General features: G+C 37.4%; 1 protein-coding gene across 1 annotated transcript in view; it reads right to left on the bottom strand.

Moving 5' to 3' along the window:
* Positions 1-4,950: 4,950 nt before the first annotated feature.
* Positions 4,951-23,207, bottom strand: part of JMY (junction mediating and regulatory protein, p53 cofactor) — a 107,234-nt gene continuing 88,977 nt past the window's right edge. Inside the window, exons 8-11 of the mRNA XM_049866550.1 lie at positions 19,297-19,392; positions 12,910-13,510; positions 11,611-11,921; positions 4,951-8,098 (exon numbers count right to left, since the gene is read on the bottom strand). Of these exons, the coding sequence (XP_049722507.1) occupies positions 11,614-11,921; positions 12,910-13,510; positions 19,297-19,392 (1,005 nt within the window). The 3' untranslated portion in view covers positions 4,951-8,098; positions 11,611-11,613. The remainder of the gene's footprint in view (positions 8,099-11,610; positions 11,922-12,909; positions 13,511-19,296; positions 19,393-23,207) is intronic.

Genomic DNA, 23,207 nt, shown 5'->3' with positions numbered 1-23,207 from the left:
TCTGCTCTCATCAAGATTTCAGCCTTGGAAACCCTACGAGGCAGTTCTATTCTGTCCTATAGCGTCACCATGAGTCGGAACTGACTTGATGGCAGTGGGATGATGATGAGGATAAGGTGACTCTGAATTCAGAGATTTGAACCTAATAGGATTTTTTTTTGTGACTGCCTTCATTTGAATTTTATTTGAAGTGACTCTTGCTGCCTTTGAAAGTTTGTTTTAACCTTCCTGAAAATTTTTGTTGATCAGGCACTTCTATAGGGCATCTCAACACAGAGTCTAGTTTCAGCCTGGAATGAAGAGATGTTCTCAGACAGTAAGAATTGGAAGCTGACCATCAGTTGGACTGCACGGGGTTAAGAGTAAAGCTGAAGATACCATGGGGAGTAACACAGAGACTGAAATTAACCTAGTTTTATAATATCTCTCTCTGCTACCTAGTAGTCACCTTGGACAAGTTAATCTCTAACCCTTTTTTTTCCCATCCCCCAAAATGCATTGTTTGTAGCATTTGTAGAGTTGCTTTGAGAATTAAATGAGATTCTCGAATTTCCCCTTTCCCAACTTAACCTTTGTATTACCATATGTACACGGTCCTGATTCAGAACATTGACACACATGGAGGGTCAAACATATTACCCATGTTCTTTCCAAATTAACACTCAATGGATGGAATTTAAATGCTGACAAGTTGAGAAAGAGAAGCATTTCAGGCAGACAGATGTGCAAGCGTAACGGCATAGAACAAACATGTTAAACAGAGATACTAAGAGTTGGAAGAGACCATAGTTTGCCCAGAGAAAGCCTTGTAGCATTGGTGCATGTGCTTCTTAGCCAGTGTGGAGGCAGAGTCCAGCATTCTACTGAATGTACTGCAAGAGCTGGCCATGAGAAGTAGTGACAAGCAGGAACTTGAGATAAAAAAGATGTTCAATGGCCTGAGCATATGGAATCATTCACAGCAATAAGCCGAGGAGGAGGAAGGAGTGAGGAAAAGAGATAGGAGACTGACTAAAGGATGGACCCCTATGGCCATAATAGAATTAATAGGCGATCAGTTTGTTAAAGGTAAAAGAGTTGAGAAATGGCCAAGTTCAGAGAATGATTTGAGCACACAACTGGTAACCAGGAAGGTCAATGCGAATGGGCAAGATTAGTGGGGAATTTGCAGAAAACGGTAAGAGTGAAGAACAAAATTCCTGGTGAGCAACAAAGTTGTGGGAACTTTATGGAAAGGATAAAGTCTCTTGGAGGGTATCCAGGTAATAATTTGGCACGGAGACAGAGTGCTTGGGAAGTATAGTTAAACTTTGTTAACAATCAGTTAACAGAGTGTAATGGAATGTTGGTATATTTGCACCAAAAAAATTTCAAACCTCTCCCAGTGTTTCCTGTGCCAAAGAATTCATGAGATTTTCAACTGGCTTATGAACTCAGCAAGGTCAGGATGAATTAGTTACAAAGAACTTAGGAACTCAAGTCAGGCCTAGATTTCCACAAGAGGTTTTCACTTCTGTCTTCATAATGATGGCTAACCCAACAGAGAAGGTCACTCAGTAAGCCCATCCCAAGCCAACTGCATCATGGTTTTCACAAGGGTGCGTAGGTTGGAAAAACATTCTTCTGAAGTCTTGGGTTTTATTGAAGTTTAATTCAAGAGGCTGAAGGCTAAAGCTCCTCTGCTGAGTCCGTTCTTCAAATTCTCAGAAAAAACGTCTAGCCATCAAAGCCTTCTCATTAGTTTAGATTTGTAGAAAGAGAATACACGGAACAAATGGCTTCCTTGGGATAAACTCACTTCTTAATACGGAATCCCGGAGCTGGAAGGAAGTGCCAAAGCTCACTCTGTTCAACCCACCTTTTTATAGAAAACTACATCCAGGCACATATCGTCTTGGTCCATGGTACAAGCTATTTAAAGGGCATGGCTAAGGCAGAAGAAAGAAGAAAAGAACCGATCATGTGGCTCTCCGCACAGAGGAACTAGACAGTCCTCATAATAAAAAATCAGCAACAAAAATTCCATGTAGCTAAGGGGACAAAACCAGCTTGGGCTGGCTGCATAGAAATGGGAACTGGATCCCTTCCTTGGGGGGGCTGGGCAGCAACCGGGGATCTAAGTCCCTTAAAGGACCCCTGCCTTTTTTACACGTGTGCCTCTTGTGTGTGTTGGGGTAGGTAGATCTAACTATGCTCTAGTCAAGCTAGTCTCTTGTTAAGTGTAAAGCCAATAATCTCCCCCAACTTAAATGATTCCAAATTGTTCACTAAAATGAAAATAAATTAAATACCTCTCATTTTTGGAGGTATTTCCAAGCTATGTAGATATTTACACCAAAGGCATGAATCAGGCTGTCCTTAGATGGACAAATGGTTAAGTGCTTGGCTGCTAAACAGAGATGCCTCAGAAGAAAGACCTGGCAATCTATTTCTAAAAAATCAGTCATCGGAAAACTGTAGTGCACGGTTCTACTCTGACATGCATGGGGTCGCCGTGAGTGGAAACTGGTGGCAACTGCTTAATACAAGTAAAGCTGCCATTGAAAGTTTTCATAATAGTGCTAAGGAAGAGGCAGAAGTACAGGTGTAGACAGTCTCTGCATCTTGTTCTACATATTGTAACAGACAAATGCACAACCTGCTTGCTGCTTCTATTTGAAATGAAATGAAAATATTGAGCACCAAGGCTATTTTAAACAAACAAAATGAGGTTAAGTCAAATAAATATCCTTTATTAAAGAAAAAAAAGGAGTATTGTTAAGCACCAAAACTGTATGTTGTTACACTGCATGTACAAGAGAATGGTGATTGCAATACATGGTGCACAAGGACTTAACTCTGAAGTCATGAGGATAAAAAACATGAAATACAAAGCAACACAATAATGACAATGCAGAAAGTTGCACTAAAGAGCAAAAGGCAACAGTCAAAACAATTATTGGAGATTTCATAGTATTGCTATAAGTGCTTGCTTAGTTTTTCTTTGTATTTTTAATACTTTAGAATGTTAATTGAGCTATTTAAGTATTGTAAATTTGCAAGAGTTGGCGTTTATGATACACTGTGTACACTGTCCATTTAATGTAACAGTATTAAAGCCATTCTTAAAAGCCGAGCCCAATGTGTTAGTGTTCTGCTTCTACCTTTATAATATTGCACAAAGCTAGTAAATGGTGAATCAGTTTGCCATTAAATTTTTCATTTACCCAGAAAGGCTAAAAACATGTCAGTTTCTTTAGCCCTAATGGGCTTTATTCATGCAGAATGATCTGTAGCCTTCCATTTTTCATAAACTACATATTATGGATTCACACTTGGCAAGACATACAGTACGATGAGAAATTCAATGAGACTAGGGATTCTGTCAAAGTTGAAGAAGTCACTGTATGGGTTGCACTGTCTACCTCTCTTGGTCCACAAAGGAAGGAAAAATGCCACCTTGTGATTATGGAGACTTCTTAAAATCAACATAATTAATATTGGGAGAAGCTGGAATAACTTATTACACCCTTTAACAGTTAATCATAGAACATGCAAGTTAAAAAGCAAAACAAAACAAAACTTCCCATGTGAGAACTGAACTCTATAGCCAACACCATACGTTTTGTATACACCTAAACATCACTTTCAAAGACTTCCTGCCCACCCCTGACTCCCCAAACTGGGCCATTCTTAATTGTACCTGACTTAAAAATAAAACCCTCTAACTCTAAAAACAAATGACTGCTTTGAGATTCAGGGTGTGAAACAACATCCTAAGACTTCACATGTCAACCTTGTTTCTGTCCATGCACCTGACGATGGTGTAACATATCTGTAAGAGGAGAGGAACATTTATACATTTGGAATTCAGAGTGAATGTTTATCTGAAGGATTTCAATCAACTAAATTCTAGAAATGCCAAGTTGTACATTTACTGTGGACAAAACAGATAATTTTAGAATGAACACATTTTTGAAATAATTCAATGGGCAATCATTTAAAACACACACACAACAAATCCAGGCTCCCTCCCGCCTTTAAAAACCTCTGTTTATTTTACATATGTGATAGTTTAGGCAGCAATATAAACTCATTTTGTAGGAAAAACTTTCAGATTATACTATATTTATAGGATAAAAAATACCTTTGCTTCATTTTACAAATTAATTAAGCTCTTTAACTAAAGAGCACTTTGCAGCGAAGTTGAGAGAGAACTACCGAAGTGATCAGCAGCACGACACGAACGCCACATGCTCCGCAGTAAGGTGCTTCCGCTTTCTTACCTCTCTTCCATAGGAAATAAACCTTCAGTCCCCTAATACTACTTACAGTTCTTTTTCTATGCTAAGCAATAAATGGGCAATAAAATCTGGTTAAAATGCATGTTTGACTTTATATTATCATTTAAATTCAGTGCAAGAATTAGGTAAAAGTTAAGGATTCTGCTTTCCTATTAAATGGCTTCATTTTAACAAGGTATCATCTGCCACAATTTTGAAATGTTTTTACAGCTTTCAAAGGCAAAAGGATTTTTTTTTTTTTTTTTTTACAAATAACCTGGTAAAGTGTATGAAATTTCTACCCCAATAGGGCCTTTACAAATTGGTATCTGATGTTAAGTGTATAATATTTAAATTAAACAGCTTAAACACACACACACACACCCCAACACTGTACCTGGTAAAAAAAAAAAAGCTTTCCTTAGGCTAACAGTACTGACTTAAATTTATACACTCACAATGAATATAATTAAAAAATGGATTTTTAGGGAATGTATAAAATTAAATTACATTAATTGTACATTGATCCCATTCCAGATAGAGAGGATTGCCCATTAATTTTTCTTCTACTGGTTTTCTTCCATAAAGAGTTTTCTTTGTGTTTGTATGGTGAAAGTATGCTTTACAATTTAACCCATTTTATGGCTAAAGCTGCTTCAAAGAAAGAAATCCGCCCCCCCGCCCCCGCCCCATACAGAGTAAATGCAAAGTGCTGAGAATTTTCTATGATTTCATGTAATGAGAAAGCCCCACTGTTCAAATACTACACCTCACCAAAAGTTACAGCTGGGTCTAAAAGTCTCTTAAAAAAATTCATTTTATAGAAATGTTTCAGTCCCACAATGAAGAAATAACTAAGGAATGGTTGTTTTTATGCTGCTCACAAACTCAATAAACCTACAAATATATGTGAAATAAGCAAGATAACTGTCCATCCTTTAAAACTCCTCTGTGGTCAGGCGATTTCTCATACTGCTGCACTACAGAGCCAGGAGGATTTGCCATCGTTCGGGACACCTTGTATACATGCTCCATCGGTTATATGTACATAATTTTGGTTGCTTTTGTCAGAGAAATATTTGAAATTGACATTCAAATGAGCAGTGACATTAATCCCAAAACATCCCCACATCTACTTGTTTTCCTATTTTAAATATACTGCAGTTGAGACTAGATTGGTAAATTAACTTCTAAATTGATTCAGCACAAGCAAGCAGCTGTTTGTGGATTCTTAATACAGAAATGATACATTAACACCAACATTAACTGTCAAAGCCTTTGAGCCATACAAAAGTACAGGCAAGTCTGAAACTGGAAACATGATATCTGTAAGTACCATCATAACTAAATATATATAAATTTAATACTAAAGCCAAAGGCCTTCATTTTATTAGGGGGAAGAAAATAGGGAAATTTTACCATGCTTACATAATTTTTATAGGGCTCTGAAACTGCTTTAAAGTAAACATGAGGGTTCAGTTGGTAATCACATCTTGAAGTCACCCTTGTTACTTGAAAATTATTATTTGTGAGTAACCCCAGAGGTTTATGACCTGCAGTAATTTGTAATTTTGTGGAAGGAGGAACCTGAATCTCAAGGCAGGGAAATGGCTGTGTTGCACAAAGTTATTTGCCAGAGAATAAGCACAGGCTGCTGCCAACAAGGCTTTGCTTTACCCTACTTATCTTCAGATACCAGGTAATCCCCATGCAGTGCTGTGACAGGGCATGTTGAGACTTGTGGCTGCAACCCTGCAAGGCCTAATGGAGTTCTGTACACGCTCCATTATTTGCTAGAGCCTTATTACAACACGGTTCGGGACAGCAGACCACAGCTCTGTTTTCTAAGTCTGTCTTATAATGGAATCCCAGGCATGACATTAAATGGGGTAGCAATTCCCTCTCAGTGCATGTATGTTCCAGTGTTTTTGCTGTTACTTTAACACTAGATCCTCTTGTATTTTTCTAAACTTTAAAAAATGGAAAAGCTAGGTTATGAGCAAGCATCCTTATTTTTTAAAGGTTTGCCAATTTACAAAAAAAATTTCAAATATACTAACATTAATACCAATCATTCTTTGGGTTAAAAACATGTTTTAATGCTTTATGTGAAGGTGTATAGAAAAAAATATTCATCTCCCCCACCAGATCTCCCGGGATAAAGATGAAGTTTATGTATTAGATCTGTCTTTCTTATCCTCCCAGACAAGATGTATAGCCTTGGAAATAATGCTGGGAGTAAAACCAACGTATTGTGGAGATGCTGTGCAAAAGCCCCTAGTCTCAACGATAAACATCTTACCAACATTTAAGCGGAAAAGATTTTGCTTTATATATCTTGTTACCAGAAATTTTTCTTCATACTTCTTTTACAGGAAATAGCATTTAAAAATGACAAGAGTGTCCACATTTCTTTTTCCTCCAAGTACACCAATGCACACAACACTGGAAGGCTTTTAGCCCAGTACTGCTTTCGGGGTCTAGGCTAGCGAACTGCCTTATAAGAAATAAAGTTCTTTTTGGTACTTCAGTCCTAAATTCCCTCTAGGAAAAGACCAAGATCTATCTTATGCAGAATTACACTCCACAGAGTACTGTAAACTGGGTTCAACGTGGCTACCTGCATTCATGCCCACAACTGTCCTGCTGAAAATTCTCAATGCCTCAATTCATATACAGATGTATCCTTTAGGACTCCATTAGCAAAGCTAGCACCTAAACTACGTATGTATTTTAAAAAATTTAGTGACCATAATAAAGACTGTCTTGCAAAATTCCACTCAAAGCATCTGCAGATAGCGGAATGTCAGCCAAGGGGGCATTCCTGCCTGTCTGCTTTCGGTGTCTTTGTGAAGCACACTTCCTCCCACTGTGGTGCCTGATAAACAGACTTAAGGCCTGCATTCCTACCACTGAGTCCTCATTTTGATTCTCAATAGGAAAGTCAAGTGAGTTATAGTCATCAATAGTTGAAACAAAAAGACTAAAAATAATTTGAAATATCAAATTACAAAGTATTGCTTCTCATAAACAAAGATACACATACAATTCAAACTATTATAAATTCAGAATTATGAAGAACTATTTAAAAGCATGGAAATTTTTACTTCAAAACCTTACAAAGTGTAAGACTATATGGCCTTCTAAAAATATGCCATGTTAAATGTATCATGTTGTGGTAAACACATTAACAGGTGTATCTCCATGGTTATGTTATCTTTTCAGATGTTGTTGAACATCTTTATGAAAATTCCTTTGGAGATAAGTAATGTGGAAATTTTAAGTGCATTTCCATCTGATTTTCTTTCAATTCCTGTCCTATAGCTATCATGATAAACTTCTTTTTCAGAGTGTCGTACTATTTATATAAGCTGATATGGAAGAAGCTCTGTATTTTTCAGATGACTTTTCAGTGCACTGAAAGATGGATCTCAAAGCAGTCCCAATACAGCTCACAGTAGATCTCTGTCAACCCAGTGTTCTTCCAATCCATAGCGACCCCCCTAGGTTAACTGGCCACTACTAGGATGTAAGTGGGGGTGAGGGGAGGAAGGGGAAAGGTGCTTAAAAACCAGGAATCTCCAGAAGGCCTTTCTTCATTGCAGTCAGGAACATTGCACATCTAAAACTCATGTTAACCACTATCTACTGGAATGACTGGAAAAGTGATAACCTGCCCATTGTGCCTCTTTTTTTTTTTTTCACATCACTGAGCCAATACAATTCCATTGATCCAATGGAATCCAGTTGTGGAACCAAGTGATTAAAGTGTTGTTCTCCAAAAGTATAAGGACTGATCTTCAGCTGTAGGTATTTTTCTTCTTTTATTAAGTCACCTGTTTACAAACAAAATGATATAATGTATTAAAAAAGGTGACCTTCTAAATATATATTCCCTCCCACTCTGCAATACTCAGGTTGAACACACACTGATGGTTTTTTGTGCCCAAGTTAAAATTTTCTTATAAATGGTCATTTATACAGAATGGTGTACAGGAGCGCTTCTTTTTTAAAGGATACATTCATATTCTTAAAGCAATAAAAATGAAAACAAATCAAATACAGATTTTGATCACTGTTAAAAGATTGTATGTTAGATATGTTTTCTCCTTTATTGTTTTTACTCTAATGTGTTGTCAGAAAGTATATACTAAAAAGGTAAATACAGTTTAAAATATTTATCTCATAAACTGCCTCATGAACTTACCAGAACTATTAAGCGATATCTTTAAAATTCACTGGAGAGAGTATTTCTGTTCTGACAGTCCTAGGGGCCATGATTAGTACTGGTCTTTAAATAGATGCTTTGTCAAGACTTTTTTTAATTCAAAGTGGCAAAGGGGCATATACACAAAAGACCTACTTACCAAGTAAAAGCTGACATGCACGTGAATAAGCTCCCAATTTATTATAGTTTGCCACTGTCTAAGATTGTATCTACACATGACTACTGAGCACTTGAAATGTGGCAAGTGTGACTAAGAAACTGAATTTTTATTCCATTTAATTTAAATAAAAAAATATGAAGCAATATAAAATATTTTTTCATTAAATACAACTTTATTGTTTTGACAGGACTTTTCACTTTAACCACTGCATATTTAGTATCTGAACTGAGTGTGTAGTAAGTGTAAAATACAAACTGGATTTCAAAGACTTAGTACAAAAAAAGTATGCCATTTATTTCTTAAATATTGATTACATTTTGAAATAAAATATTACTAAAATCAATTTTGTCTGTTTTTTTTTACCCTTTTAAATAAATATTAGAAAGATAAAAATTACATATGTGGCTCACATATTTCTGTTAGACAGAGCTGTTAAGCTTACTTAATAGGCTTAAGAAAAAATCCACAGGAAACAAATTGGAAACTTTAAAGAAAGTCTATATACTTTATATACATTTGCTTATGTTTAGAAATCCCCTTGGAAAACACTATTAACTATGGCTATCTCTGGGGAAAGTTTTCAAGGGCGGGGGGTCGGGGGGAGACAGGTAGAACAGGCGACCTTCACTTTTTATTTCAGGAAGTTTTGAAAAATGAGCTCTTTTAAAAAAAAGAATGCAATTACCAAAATGATTCTAAAAACTACAAGAAAGAAACCTATTAAATTAATAGGAAATAAAAATTATAGCCTTTTCAGCAATTTATAGAGAATTATCTAAAAGGTCAGAGCTTTGAAAATTATTCTCTAAGACTATGAAGCAGTGATACACAGTCCTTCATGACTGCCTGCTCAGATGGTAGAGACTGCAACTAGTCCATGGTTTGTCCCTGGCCTAGGACAAATTTAGTCTTGTAAAATGACTTGGTAGATATCTGAGCTCATCCATCACCTAGGAGTGTTGCATTGTTTCTCTCAACATTGTACTACATACACCAGCCATAAACAATCAGCCAAAAAAAAAAAAGGTTTAAGCAACTTTCAAGGTGGTATAAACCATGCACCCTATTCTTAACATCTGATATAAAGGTTGAATCAGCAGCTAGAAGCTAGAAAAAATATCCCAGCCACTGAGCATAAGAAATGCTGGTGCAACGTCAACATGTTGGGCAGGATCTGGAGGGATGAGGGAAAACAGACAGGGACAGGAGGGCCTGGGCAGCTGCTGATGTGCCATGTACCCCAATGAGGCCACTACAAGCTAGCTGTAAGGAAAGGACTAAATGTATGTTCATGTGACTGTCCAGCTGTGGAAGTGACCGGTTAGCACTAGGACGGTAGTTTTAGGCACATGCTTAGCAGCACACTGAGAAGCTACAAGCAGGAGACAGCACAGGAGATAGGAAGAACTGAAAAGGGGGAGACAATTTGTAAATATCCAGTGTGGAAAAGAATCTGAGTCAGACACACCTGGGTCTCTAGACACCTTCACACATGGCACAGTCACACTGATATATTTACATTACTCTGCAAAGGATAGTGAACATGTGTTCATATATAAGCACAAATGGTTTGAAATTAGTTTGGGATCAAATATCAGTCACGTGAAAAAAAAACAACTGATAATTACGACCTCACTATGAGTCGGAATCAACTCAATGGCAATGGGTTTGGCTTTTTTTTTTTTTTTATATATCTAACAGGAAAAGGGGATATGAACAACCCAAGACCCATAGTAGGACAGTGGTAGTATGGAATGTTTGCTGAACCATGTTAAAGGTATGTGATTTTTCACCCTTTTTGTTAAGCTACTGATTGGGGCAGATACTGATGGGACCAGGGAAGGTGTGTGTGGGGGCGGGGGAGAGGGGAAGGGCAGGGGAGAGGGCGGACCTGGAGTACCATTTTCCTGATGGACCCATGCAATTGGCTTTTTCTGGGCAGGTATATACCCAGAACTCACAGTAGACCTACTCATTCAGAATCTTTGGAGTCACGGCCAGGAAGATTTTAAAAAGCTCCTCAGGTAGTTCTTATGATTATGCAAGTGAAGAATCACTGTGCTGATGAATAAGTTAATTAGTCCTTTACTCACTTCCTCCAGGACTAAGAGTCATTCCTCTCTTGTTGAATGTTGTGAAGCCCACAGAAACATGTTCCATCAAAAGCTCATAATTAATAGAACGTTTCTGAATACTTAAATTATAGCATTTCATTTTTGATAACCAATTCTATATACTATTTAATGTACAGCATGTTATCATCTTTACTGACTCCATATATTTAGCATAATTTGTGCCATGTTATTCCATAATTGTCTTATTAAAATGTGGTAGAGTACAACTTTCTACTACCTTAATAGCACATGCGTAACCAAAAAGGGTCATAATAATAATCACAGGGATATTCAACAGGATCCATATCAAATTTTTACATATTATGTTAGTTGCAAATTTGTCTAGGTGATGCAGTAACTATAAGCTTTTTCAGTTTTAAAGGTTTAGAAAGCTAAATAATCAGAAAAGACAACACTTTTTCTTGACTGATCTTAGAAAACTCCCTGTGGGCAGCTAATAAGAAATCAAAATTCGATATGCATAATGGTTTATAACTGAAAAAAACTCAGTCAGAAAAAGCCCTTTTTCTGTTCTCTAAGACTAGAATAAGACCCTCACTTTACTTGAGATACAGTTGTACTGCAGAAATACTGAATAAGCAGGATATAAAAATTATAGTATTTATATGGCAATACTCCTTGAAAAGTGTTTTTTTGTTATCTTAAGTTTCTAGGAACTGCAGTACTATGTAAAATCTGAAGCTTACAAATTTATGATCCGTGCTACAATTGAGCTGTCTGGTTAAACAATATGTCTTGGATGCAATAAAAAATAAATAAGAGACCCTATCCTCCAGTATAAAAGCCATACTACTAAATGCTACTGAAGAAAATAAGGCCATTTACTTGTTAGTTTTCCCAGTCTGTGCAAGGCAAAGCCTCCTCATCATCTTCTGACTCGGGGGATGCTTCCTTAATTCTTCTAAGAGCTTCATGGATGCTCCGTGTTAGAGGGTCCGTATCGGGCAGAAGTGTGAAGGATTCTCTCAAAACTTCCTTTTGTACCTTCTTCAATTTTACCCCTTTTCTTATTTGTGCCAAGATATTATTACTATCATCTTCATCAGGAAAAGGAGGTAGAGTTCGCTGTTCAACCTTTTTCAGATGAAAGCTACCACGCTTCAAGGAAGCTAGCACCTCATCCATGGGTGAGCTCACTTTGGAAAATGGAACAGAAGAGTTACAGTTAGGATTGCACTTACAGTCAAACTGTGTAACCTCTAGAGTTTTAGACTATGATAGCCCAGGACAATGCAAATGCCATCTACAAAAAGGATTATGAAGAGTGTGCCAGGGCAGAGGGGATCCTAGTTATCTATCCTTGTCAAGGAAAATCTCAAGACTCAAATTCCATGTCTGGCATTGTTGGTATTCCTATCATTTCTCCTGTGGAAAAAAGAGAGCAGACTGGAAGCTAGAAGCTGTCTTAGTAACGTCACGGGTGAGACACCTAAAGGACTTCCATTACTAGTCCAATCTCCAAATTCAGACAGTGACTGGGTTATACATTTATTTTAAAAAATTAAATTTTGGTTCATTTTGATGACTATGCTTTTTTCATTTAGTTGTTTTACATGTGAATATACAATTTTCACCCCATGCAAGTTGAAAGCTCCTCAAGGACATGGATTTTTCTTTAAAAAAAAAAATGGCTTTACTGAGGTATATATCTGAGACGCAATAAACTGCACATATTATACCCCATTCCTCTTTGCTTCTTTAGACAAAGAGTAGGTGTCCTCAATAAACAAGGGTTACCTGGTCTTGCCAATGTCTTTCCGGCATGACAGCCCAGACCAGGTGAGTTATCCTTTCTGATGTAACCTCCTTATGCTTTCCAGGTTTAAGATCAGAATTTTTTTCTGACAAAAAAGGGGTCACCACCAAGCCATTACCAAACAGATCAAGTATCACTACAGAAGACACATTTTTATAAAATGCCTGACAACAGCTCAAGATTTCTGATGCTGTTTTTGATGTGGGTTGGTAAGAATTCTCCCCTGTTGAGATATTAAAAAAATTATCTCTTTGCTACCAAGCAATGTTCAAAAATAAGATAATGTTCTAAACTTTGTAAGGTCCTATGAAATATAAAGTTCTCACTTTATGTAACAGATGAACATGAAAATTATCTTTTAAAATTACCTCTCCTCCTCTGCAAACCTTCAGTGGTCTTTTTGAGCTTCTTCCTGGCACTGACCAGCTGGCTGCTGTCAAAGAGGTGTGCAGAGGGGACGCTTGCAGACTTTGGGATCTTGTTCTCGTTCCCCTCCATTCTAGGCAGACCTTTCTCCAGTGTCTCTGGGGCACTGTCCTTAGTGACAGGCAGAGGTGGTGGTGGTGGGGGAGGGGGAGGAGGTGGTGGCGGGGGAGGTGGTGTTGGAGGAAGAGGTGGTGGGAGTGGATCTATGGTAAGAGAACCTGGTTCAAAGTCATTATTAGTCAAAAATGGGAGAGATACAGTGGGAGGCAGTTCAGAGGTAACACCACTGAGAGGTAATGAAGTAGCTTCAAGTTGTGCTAATGAAGTATCTTCAAGTTGTGCAAGGCTCTGGGGTTCTGTTGTCTGTGATGACCCAAGATTACCTCTTCCTTTCTCTACCTCTTCAGTTTTCTCTTCTACCTGTAGTGTTCCTGGTAGAGAGTCACACGGATCCTCACAGGGCACTGGACTTGCTGTGCTTTTTCTTCTTGTGTGAGCCAGTCGCAATCTGGTTGATTTAAGTATGACTTGCCCCGGGTACCTCTAAAAAATTCAAAGTTACACTTATCATCAAACCATTTATTACTTACTCATCATCAAATCCTTTATTAAGACCTTGTACCTTCTTATCTAGTTAAAAAAGTCAACTGTTCAAAATTTCCATATGATACAAGAAATTCTTTAATGGATAAAATTACTAATTCATATGGAAAAAAAATTTTAAATATAAAAAAAACTATGTCAAAAATATATAGCTTTGTGCATAGCAGTAGCATAAGAAACTATTATTAGTTTCCTTAATATATTTTCAAATGGTTGCAGATAAAATATTAATTTTTTTAAAGCTTACTTAGCATTAAAAAAAAGCTCTGATAATGAGAAATCTGTGACAGAATAGTAGGAGATGGGACAAAATCTTTCGAGTACTTATATATAAAGAACTTCCTTTTCATATCTTTTACTATAGTAAAATCTAGCTTTAACGCTATTTGGTAGACAACATTTACTCAATGCATGCTTATCTAGTCTTGAACCCTACCCTAAATGTTTTCTTTTTTACTGTAGTACTAAGAAGACTCAATCATAAGCTTACTTCATCTATAAGGTGATCCCACCACATGATAAAAATAAGGTTCTGGAACACTTTAATAACTAGAACCACACGGCTTAAGGACAGTTCCGGAGGCATGGGGTAGCCTAGGGGGAAGCAGAAGCATTCCTCATGTAGGCTGATCCACCCTCTAATTCTGTTATTGGTTGTGTCCATATATTACTACCAGAACTGATGTATGTGGAATTAATAACAAGGTGATGCTTGAGGTGGACAGTCTATTGTGGATTAACTGCTTTTATAAAACTCAAGAAGAGTCCAGGCCTTCCAGAGGCCCTGATCTTATACTCTTAAACTACTGAAGCCATGGATCAAGGGTCACAAGAACATTAATTCTTTGAGAACAACCAGAGGAAAGAGGGCCATGCAGTCAAAACAAAGATTGCTATGTGTATAATATTTTCTAAATAACAATTACAAGGGAAAAACAGGGTTTCCTCATACAAAGAAACCCTACAATAGGAGTATGTTTGAAGTTGTTATGGAATGAATTGTGCCCCTCCACCCCTCAAGTATGTGTCACAATACTAACCCCTATGCCTGTAGATATAATCCCATTTGAGAATACAGTTTTTCCTTGTTATGTTAATGAGGCCTGTTAGTCACTCTAACAGAAATACCATGAGTGGATGGCTTTAACAAAGACAAGTTTATTATCTCACAGTCCAGTAGGCTAGAAGTCTAAATTCAGGGCACAAGCTCCAGGGGAAGGCTTTCTTTCTCCATCACTCTGGAGAAATGTCCTTCTTGTTAGTCTTCCCTTGGTCTGGGAGCATCTTAGTGCAGGAACCTCAGGTCCAAAGGACGCGCTCTGCTCCTGGCGCTTCTTTCTTGGTGGTATGAGGTCCCCGTGTCTCTCTGCTTACTTCTCTCCTTTATATCTCGTAAGAGATTGGCTCAAGACACTACCTAATCTTGCAGACCTCATCAACACAACTGCTGATAATCCATCTTATTATATCATAGTGATGGGATTTACAACATATAGGAAAATCACATAAAATGGTGGACAATCACATAAAATGGCAGACAGTTACACAATACTGAGAATCATGGTCCAGCGAAGTTGACAAGTATTTTTGGGGGACACAATTCAATCCATGACAAGGCCATATCAGCAAAGAGTGTGTCTTAAGCCAATCACTTTTTAAAATAAATACCTTATTGAGTTTTTGGTGAAAGTTTACACAGCAAATTAGGTTCCCATTTGACAATTTCCACACAAATTGTTCAGTGACATTAGTTGCATTTATCACAATGTGTCAACATTCTCTTAAATTGTGTTGTTTGTTCCATTTCCAGTACTCTAGTTTCCCTGCCCCCTTATCATCTTTACTTTTGAATAACTGTTAACCTTTTGGTCTCATACTGATGGTTTTTAAGCAGAGCACTGATCTTACGGGCAACATCTTTATTTTGTGTGCCACTCTGCTATTTTGCTAAAAGGTGATGCCAGGGAGGATAGGCTTGGTTCTAGGTTTAAACAATGTCTCAGGACAATTGCTTCAGGTAATGCTATGTTCTGTACTATTCCAATTTGTCTGGGTTCTTTTTTTTTTTTTTTTTAAATAAGAGTTTGAGTTTTGCTTCACGTGTTTTCCATTCAATCCAGGACCATCTATTGTGACCCCAGTCAGAACAGTCAGTGGTAGAAGCAAGGCACCATCTAGTTCTTTTGGTATCAGGGTAGCTGCAGTTTGTAGTTCATGTAGGCTTTGTTTCTTCTCTGAACTTTTGGCTACCTTCTTACTGTTATGCTCCTGGAAGTGCAGAGACCCATAGTTTGTCTTAGATGGCTATTCGGAAGCTTTTAAGATCCCAGATGCTAATTTCACTTGTTGTTATTAGCTGCCGTTGAGTCAGTTATGACTCATACCGACCCTATGTACAACAGAATGAAACACTGCCCAAGTCCTGCGCCAACCTCATAATCATTGTTATATTTGAGCCTATTGGTGCAGCCACTGTGTCAATCCATCTCATCGAGGGTCTTCTCTTTCATGCTGACCCTTTTACCTCACCAACCATGATGTCTTTCTCCAGGAACTGGCTCTCCTGATAACATGTTCAAAGTACATGAGATGAAGTCTCACCATCCTCACTTCCAAGGAGCAGCACTCTGGCTGTAGTTCTTCCAAGACAGACTTGTAGGTTCTTCTGGCGGTCTGTGGTATATTCAATATTCTTCATCAACACCATAATTCAAAGGCATCAATTCTTCTTTGGTCTTCCTTATTCACTGTCCAGTTATCATATGCATATGAAGCAACTGAAAATATTATGGCTTGGGTCAGGTGCACCTTAGTCTTCAAAGCGACGTCGTTGCTTTCTAATACTTTAAAGAGGTCTTTTGCAGTAGATTTGCCCAGTGCAATACATCGTTTGATTTCCTGACTGTTGCTTCTGTGGGTGTTGACTGTGGATCCAAGTTAAATGAAATCCTTGACAACGTCAATATTTTCGTTTATCATGATGCTGCTTATCGGTCCAGTTGTGAGGATTTTTGTTTTCTTTATGTTGCAGTATAACCCATACCGAAGGCTGTAGTCTTGGATCGTAATCAGTAAGTGCTTCAAGTCCTCTTTGCTTTCAGCAAGCCATCTTGTGTCATCTGCATATCGCAGGTTGTTAATGAGCCTTCCACCAATCCTGATACCGCATTCTTCCTCAAATAATCCAGCTTTTCAGACTAGTTGCTCAGCATACAGATTGAATAGATATGGTGAAAGGGTATAACCCTGATGCACACCTTTCCTGACTTTACACCATGCAGTATCCCCTTGTTCTGTTCGGATGAGTGCCTCTTGGTCTATGTATAGGTTCTTTATGGACACAATTTAGTGTTCTGGAATTCCCATTCTTCGCAATGTTATCCATAATTTCTTATGAACCATACCGTTGAATGCCTTTGCATAGTCAATAAAACACAGGTAAACATCTTTCTGGTATTCTCTACTTTTAGCCAAGATCCATCTGACATCAGCAATGATATCCCTCATCCCACATTCTCTTCTGAATTCAGTTTGAATTTCTGGCAGCTTCCTGTGGATGCACTGCTGCAACTGCTTTTGAATAACCTTCAGCAAAATTTTACTTCCGTGTGGTATTAATGATATTGTTCGATATTTTCCGCATTCTGTTGGATCACTTTTCTTTAGAATGGACACAAACATGGAACCTTTTCCAGTCAGTTGGCCAGGTAACTGTCTTCAAAATTTCTTGGCACAAACTAGTGAGTACTTCCAGCATTGTATCATTTGTTGAAACATCTCAATTGGTATTCTGTCAATTCCTGGAGCCTTTTCTCCAATGCCTTCGGTGCAGCTTGGACTTCTTCCTTCACTGTCATTGGTTCTTGATCATATGCTACCTCCTGAAATGGTTGAACATCTACCAATTCGTCTTGGTACAGTGACTGTGTATTCCTTCCATCTTCTTTTGATGCTTCCTGTTGTTCAATGTTTCGTCCATAGACTCCTTTCAAAACTGCAACTCAAGACTTGAAGTTTTTCTTCAGTTCTTTCAGCTTGAGAAATGCCGAGCGTGTTCTTCCTTCTGGTTTTCTAACTCCAGGTCTTTGCACATTTCATTATAATACTTTGTCTTCTAGAGCAGCCCTTTGAAACCTTCTGTTCAGCTCTTTTCCTTCATCATTTTTTCTATTCGCTTTAGCTACTCTACATTCAAGAGTTAAGTTCCAGAGTCTCTTCCGACATCTATTCTGGTCTTTTCTTTCTTTCCCATCTTTTTAATGAACTTTTGCTTTCTTTGTGTGTAATATCTCCTTGATGTCACCCAAAACTCATCTGGTCTTTGATCGTTAGTGATTAATATATCAAATATATTCTTGAGATGGTCTCTAAATTCAGGCGGGATATACTCAAGGTTGTACTTTGGCTCTCATGGACTTGTTCTAATTTTCTTCAGCTTCAACTTAAACTTGTAAATGAGTAATTGGTGGTCTCTTCTGTAGTCAGCTCCTTGCCTTGTTCTGACTGATGATATTGAGCTTCTCCATTGTCTCTTTCCACAGATGTAGTCAATTTGATTCCTGTGTTTTCCATCTGGTGAGGTCCACGTGTATAGTTGCTGTTTATGTTGTTGAATAAAGGTATTTTCAATGAAGAAGTCAGTGGTCTTGCAAAATTCTCTCATGAACTCTCCAGGGTCATTTCTACCACCAAGGCCATTATTTTCCAACTACTGATCCTTCTTCCTTTCTAACTTTCACATTCCAATCACCAGTAATTATCAATGCAACTTGACCAATTTCAGACTGCAGAAGCTCGTAAAAATCTTCAATTTCTTCATCTTTTGCCTTTAGTGGTTGGAGCTTAAATTTGAATAACAGTTGTACTGACTCATCTTCCTTGTAGGCGTATGGATATTATCCTGTCATTGACAGCGCTGTACTTCAGGATTGATCTTGAAATGTTCTTTCTGACGATCAATGGGAGGCCAGTCTCTTCTATTTGTCGTTCCCAGCAAAGTAGACCATATGATTGTCTGATTCAAAATGGCCATTACCAGTCCATTTTAGCTCAATGCTGCCTAAGATATTGATGCTTATGTATTCCATTTCATTTTTGATTACTTCCAATTTTCCTATATTCATACTTCGTATATTCCACTTTCTGATTATTAATATATGTTTGCAGCTATTTCTTCTCATATAGTTTCCATGTATTTATTCATTTTTTCTGTTATTGATTTCTAGCTTCATACTCTTATGGTCAGAGAAGATGCGTTGTATGATTTCAATCTTTTCAAATTTGTTGAGATTTGTTTTGTTTCCTAGCATATGGTCTAGTCTGGAAAATGATCCATGTCCCCTGGAGAAGAATGTGTATTGTTCTGAAGCTGAGTGGCATGCTCTATATATGTCCCTTAGATCCAATTAAGCCAATCACCTTTGAGATATAAAAAAAGCAGATTAGGCGCAGAGACAAGTAAGCAGGAATGGGGGAAGGAAAGACATGTGCCATGTAAAGATCTCCAAGGAACACCGAGAGGAATGCTAGGGAAGCTGAGATGAGAATTTTTCCCTTAGAGCTGGGATCCTGAATTCAGACTTCTAGACTCCTAACACTGAGAAAATAAATTTATGTCCCTTAAAACCACTCACTTGTGGTATTTCTGTTACAGCAGCACTAAGAAACTGAAATGGTAGTCTATTTAAAAAGCAACAAAAACAACAAACTGACCATGCTTTTATTACCTGTTTAAATGTTCGAAGTCTATCCAGTGTTTTCTGTCTTTCTTGGCTAACCCAGGCACTTTTCCTTTCTTCTTCATCATGTAATTTTTCTCTCTTCTGGTAAAAAATGAGTAATAATTCCATTATGATGTATCTGATTCATTTTTACCGTTAATAGGAAAAAAAAGACAAGCGTTCTCCCAGTATGTAAACTGAACAACTCCAGAGAATGATACGTTTTACAGCAAGAAATAGTATCAGTTTTTAATAGAAACCATCATTTTGAAATTCACACTGATGCTGACAAAAATAATACTGTTTCATTCTTCTTCATTTACTCCCAATTTAAGATGCTACCTTACTAAATAAAATGAAATATTTTTTGAACTAAAAAATGCTTTTATCTTTGGGGTTCTAGCTTAAATAATTTGTGTAGAAAATACTTTCAGCTGCTATATTCTGCTAACACAAATAGTTGACCATTTGATGAAAATCAGCAACCACCTGATTAGTAATTTAGTTATTATACACTACTTTAGCCAATATAATCAGTTTGAAAACATATACATTCAGTATTATTATCCATGAATCATTTGGTTTAATGTCACACTCAGTCATTTCCAGATGTTTTAAACTTTCCCCATATTGCTGAATCACCTGAAAGCTGTCGAATAAAAATCTCTTTTGGCAAAATAAATATAAGTTAAATGAATTAAAAAAGCTTCCTAGATAGGTAAATGGGTTATGGCTGCTTTGTTTTGAAAAATTAGGGACACCTTCTATAAGCCCAGGTAATTTCACATGGAGATGCCCCTTATTCCTTCTTTCCTTCCAATTTCTTCCATTTGTAACAGAAGAGTCTACCTTGGGTCTGTTCCACCATTGTACTTGGAAGCAGATAACTTGTATTCTAGGTTTTACAGGTTCACAGATGAAGAACTTTGCCCCAGAATGGAATCTGGACTTGGCGTTGGTTTAAGACTTCTGGGATGATATGATGGGGTGCAAGTGTTTTACATGAGGCAAGGACATGAATTTTGGGGGGAGGGGAGCAAAGGGTAGAATGTCACAGATTGAACTGTGTCCCCAAAAATGTGTCAACTTGGGTGATGAGGGTGGCCTCCAATGCATCATTAGCCTGTTTCTCATCCATACTTCCACTGCCCTTTTCCAATTCTTTTATCCTAGCACCTCTTTCCTCTTGCCCACCAGCTTTTCCTTGGACAATATGAGAGTTACTGCTGCATTTGCCTTGCATTATATCAAAACGTGGGAAAAGAAGAGATAAAGAGGTCTCCTAGTTTTCCTTCATTCCTTAGAAATGTGAAAAGGAGGATGGATAAGGGGTCTGGGGAGAGAGGAAATGGAAAAATACATATGTGTGACAGGCTAATTATTTAATAAAATGTTATTTAATAACATAATATTTGCACACAAGGATGCAAAATTGCACCATATACTAACATAAGCATTTGAAATAGCTCTTAGTCAGAGCTAAAATTAGCTTGTACCCAAAGTAACAGAGAAGCATAAGGTAAGAAACACATTAATAAAAATGAACAATGTTTCCACGGCAATGATCCTATAATTCTTTGGGTCATTTAGGTGAACTGCTTTAAGAAAAATGATTTCATTGAATGCCCACCAAGTATGGGCAGGGGACCTTCTGATAAAAGATGATGAAACAAAGACCATTTTTGACTCTTTTCTTCTTCCTTGACACCAATTGAAAACATAAATAATGAAAATTAGAGGAAAAAATGCCATCTTCCAATAAAAAAAGAAAATGATACCAACCCCAAGCCACAAGTAATGGCAAATAACTGCCGATATAAAGAAATTTTGATAAAAATGAAGAGGGGTCCTAAGAGCCATCTTCAAACCTCTGATATAAGACAGTTCTCTAAAAAATCAATGCCACAGTCACAGTCCTGAAAACCCCATCCACTTTGATCAATGATAAAACTACGGCACAAGAGCTGACCACAGGGGAAGCTAAGGACGTTCCTATAAATATCTGATTCCAGATCATAGGATGGCTGTAGCTGAAGGAGGAGGGGCAATACAGAATTACCTTTTTTTTCAACATCTCCTCCCTGTTTAACGCAAAGTGCAGTTGTGAGGCAGGGTGAGGAAGGAAAGTATGCAATGATTTTCATATATCAACACAGCCGCCTATGTTGTAAGGGCTTTCTGTGAATCATGTGGGAACGACATGGTGAGAGGCGTCTTTCTAAGCAGGGGACAGGTTAGTTAGAACAACAAATCACAACTTAATATGGATTTGTCCCAGCTTCTCTCTGCCACCATTCCAAGATAAGAAGCAATAAGAGAGGAAATGGCATGTGACTGGAGGGTGGAGGCTCTATATACACGGTGGGGTGGGTGGGCAAGACACATACATGAAAGCCACAGCAGAAGGTACGTGTGAAAACAGACCAGGGTTGAAGAGATCACACAAAATGAAACAGAAAAAAGCAGTGACAAAAACTAATAGCTAGAAGATAACATCAGTCTAAGAATCTGAGGTAGATATTACTGAGACAGTTTAAACAGAGAATGTAACAGGTGGTTCAGAAAAAATTATTCAAAAGTATCATCAAAGAAATAAAGGAAGATTTGAACCTTCAGTTTGAAACAGTACATTTAGTTTCAGAAAAACCTGATGCAGAACAATCGCCTGGTAAAGTCACTAGACTTCAAGAATGAAGAAAGACTCTTACGGGCAACCAGGGAGAAAAACAGTCTCCTGCGGAGCGGTGGGGAGACTGGCCTCAGACCTTTCCACTACGACACTGAATGCTACAAGATAGTGTAGCAACGTTCTCCAAAATATTGAAAGAGAGGAAATACCACCCAGCCAAACTGTCCTTTAAATATTAAGGAAACATATAGATATTTCCAAAACATGCCAGAACTGAAAGTACAGCAACCATGAAACTTTCCTTAAAATGGTACCTCATAGTGACATTTAATGAACTCTGAGATGAATTAAAATAAACTCAGAATACAGAAGTTGTGTTAAGAGGACTGGCACTTAGCACTGAATCCATTAACAGGTTATATTAAACGACTTTGGAACTTATGACTACATAACAAAGAATATGTTGTTGTCGTCAGCTGCCATCAAGTCAACCCGACTCATGGCAATCCCATGTTACAGAGCAGAACTGCTCCATAGGGTTTTCTTGATTATAATTTTTACAGAAGCAATTTGCCAGGGCTTTCTTCCATGGAGCCAAACTGCCAACCTTTAGGTTAGTAGCCTATTACAACCCACTTGTGTCACTCAAGCTCCTGACAAAGAATATACAAGTTATATAATTATTTTTACATCACGAAAGTTTATAACATATTGGGAGATGAAGGGAAAAACGAGTCGGAACAACGTATAAAGGCAATAATTTCTTCATCTTTCATAACATGAGTCTAAAGTTGAAACACAATTTTAAAATTATGCTCTTAACACTCAATGTTTTTCCAAATCTTCTTTTCAAGAAATTTATCTAAATTTCAGTAGGTTTTTCTGATTCACTAAGTTCTCTGGTTAAAGTAAAGTAACACTTTGAGGTTTATTTTTTTTAAACTTTCTTTATAATTTTGTCTGTATTGCTTTACTCTCTCATAATGATCATGTAACTCTTTTTATAAAAATGAGACTTTTTCCTTTTAAATATAGGAATGGTTGAGAAACATTTTTGCAAGTCACTAATTAAAACTACTCATAATAAAAGGATTTAAAAAGCAACAGTGAAGAAAAGAAATGTTTAGGATATGTTTTTCAAAATCTGATGAGTGATCAAAATTTATACGCGAACATCAAGATACTCATTTCTTCTGGAAAAAATATCATCTTGCTTAGACAGTAGAATTAAATTAGAAAATACTAAATAAAAAGCAGGAGACATTTTAAGATTAAAGAGTAGGAAAAG

The sequence above is a fragment of the Elephas maximus genome, chromosome 2, assembly GCF_024166365.1.
Source record: "Elephas maximus indicus isolate mEleMax1 chromosome 2, mEleMax1 primary haplotype, whole genome shotgun sequence".
NCBI classification, from domain to species: domain Eukaryota; kingdom Metazoa; phylum Chordata; class Mammalia; order Proboscidea; family Elephantidae; genus Elephas; species Elephas maximus.
The sequence above is the reverse complement of the archived record's forward strand: the minus strand, read 5'-3'. Positions and strand labels throughout refer to the sequence as shown.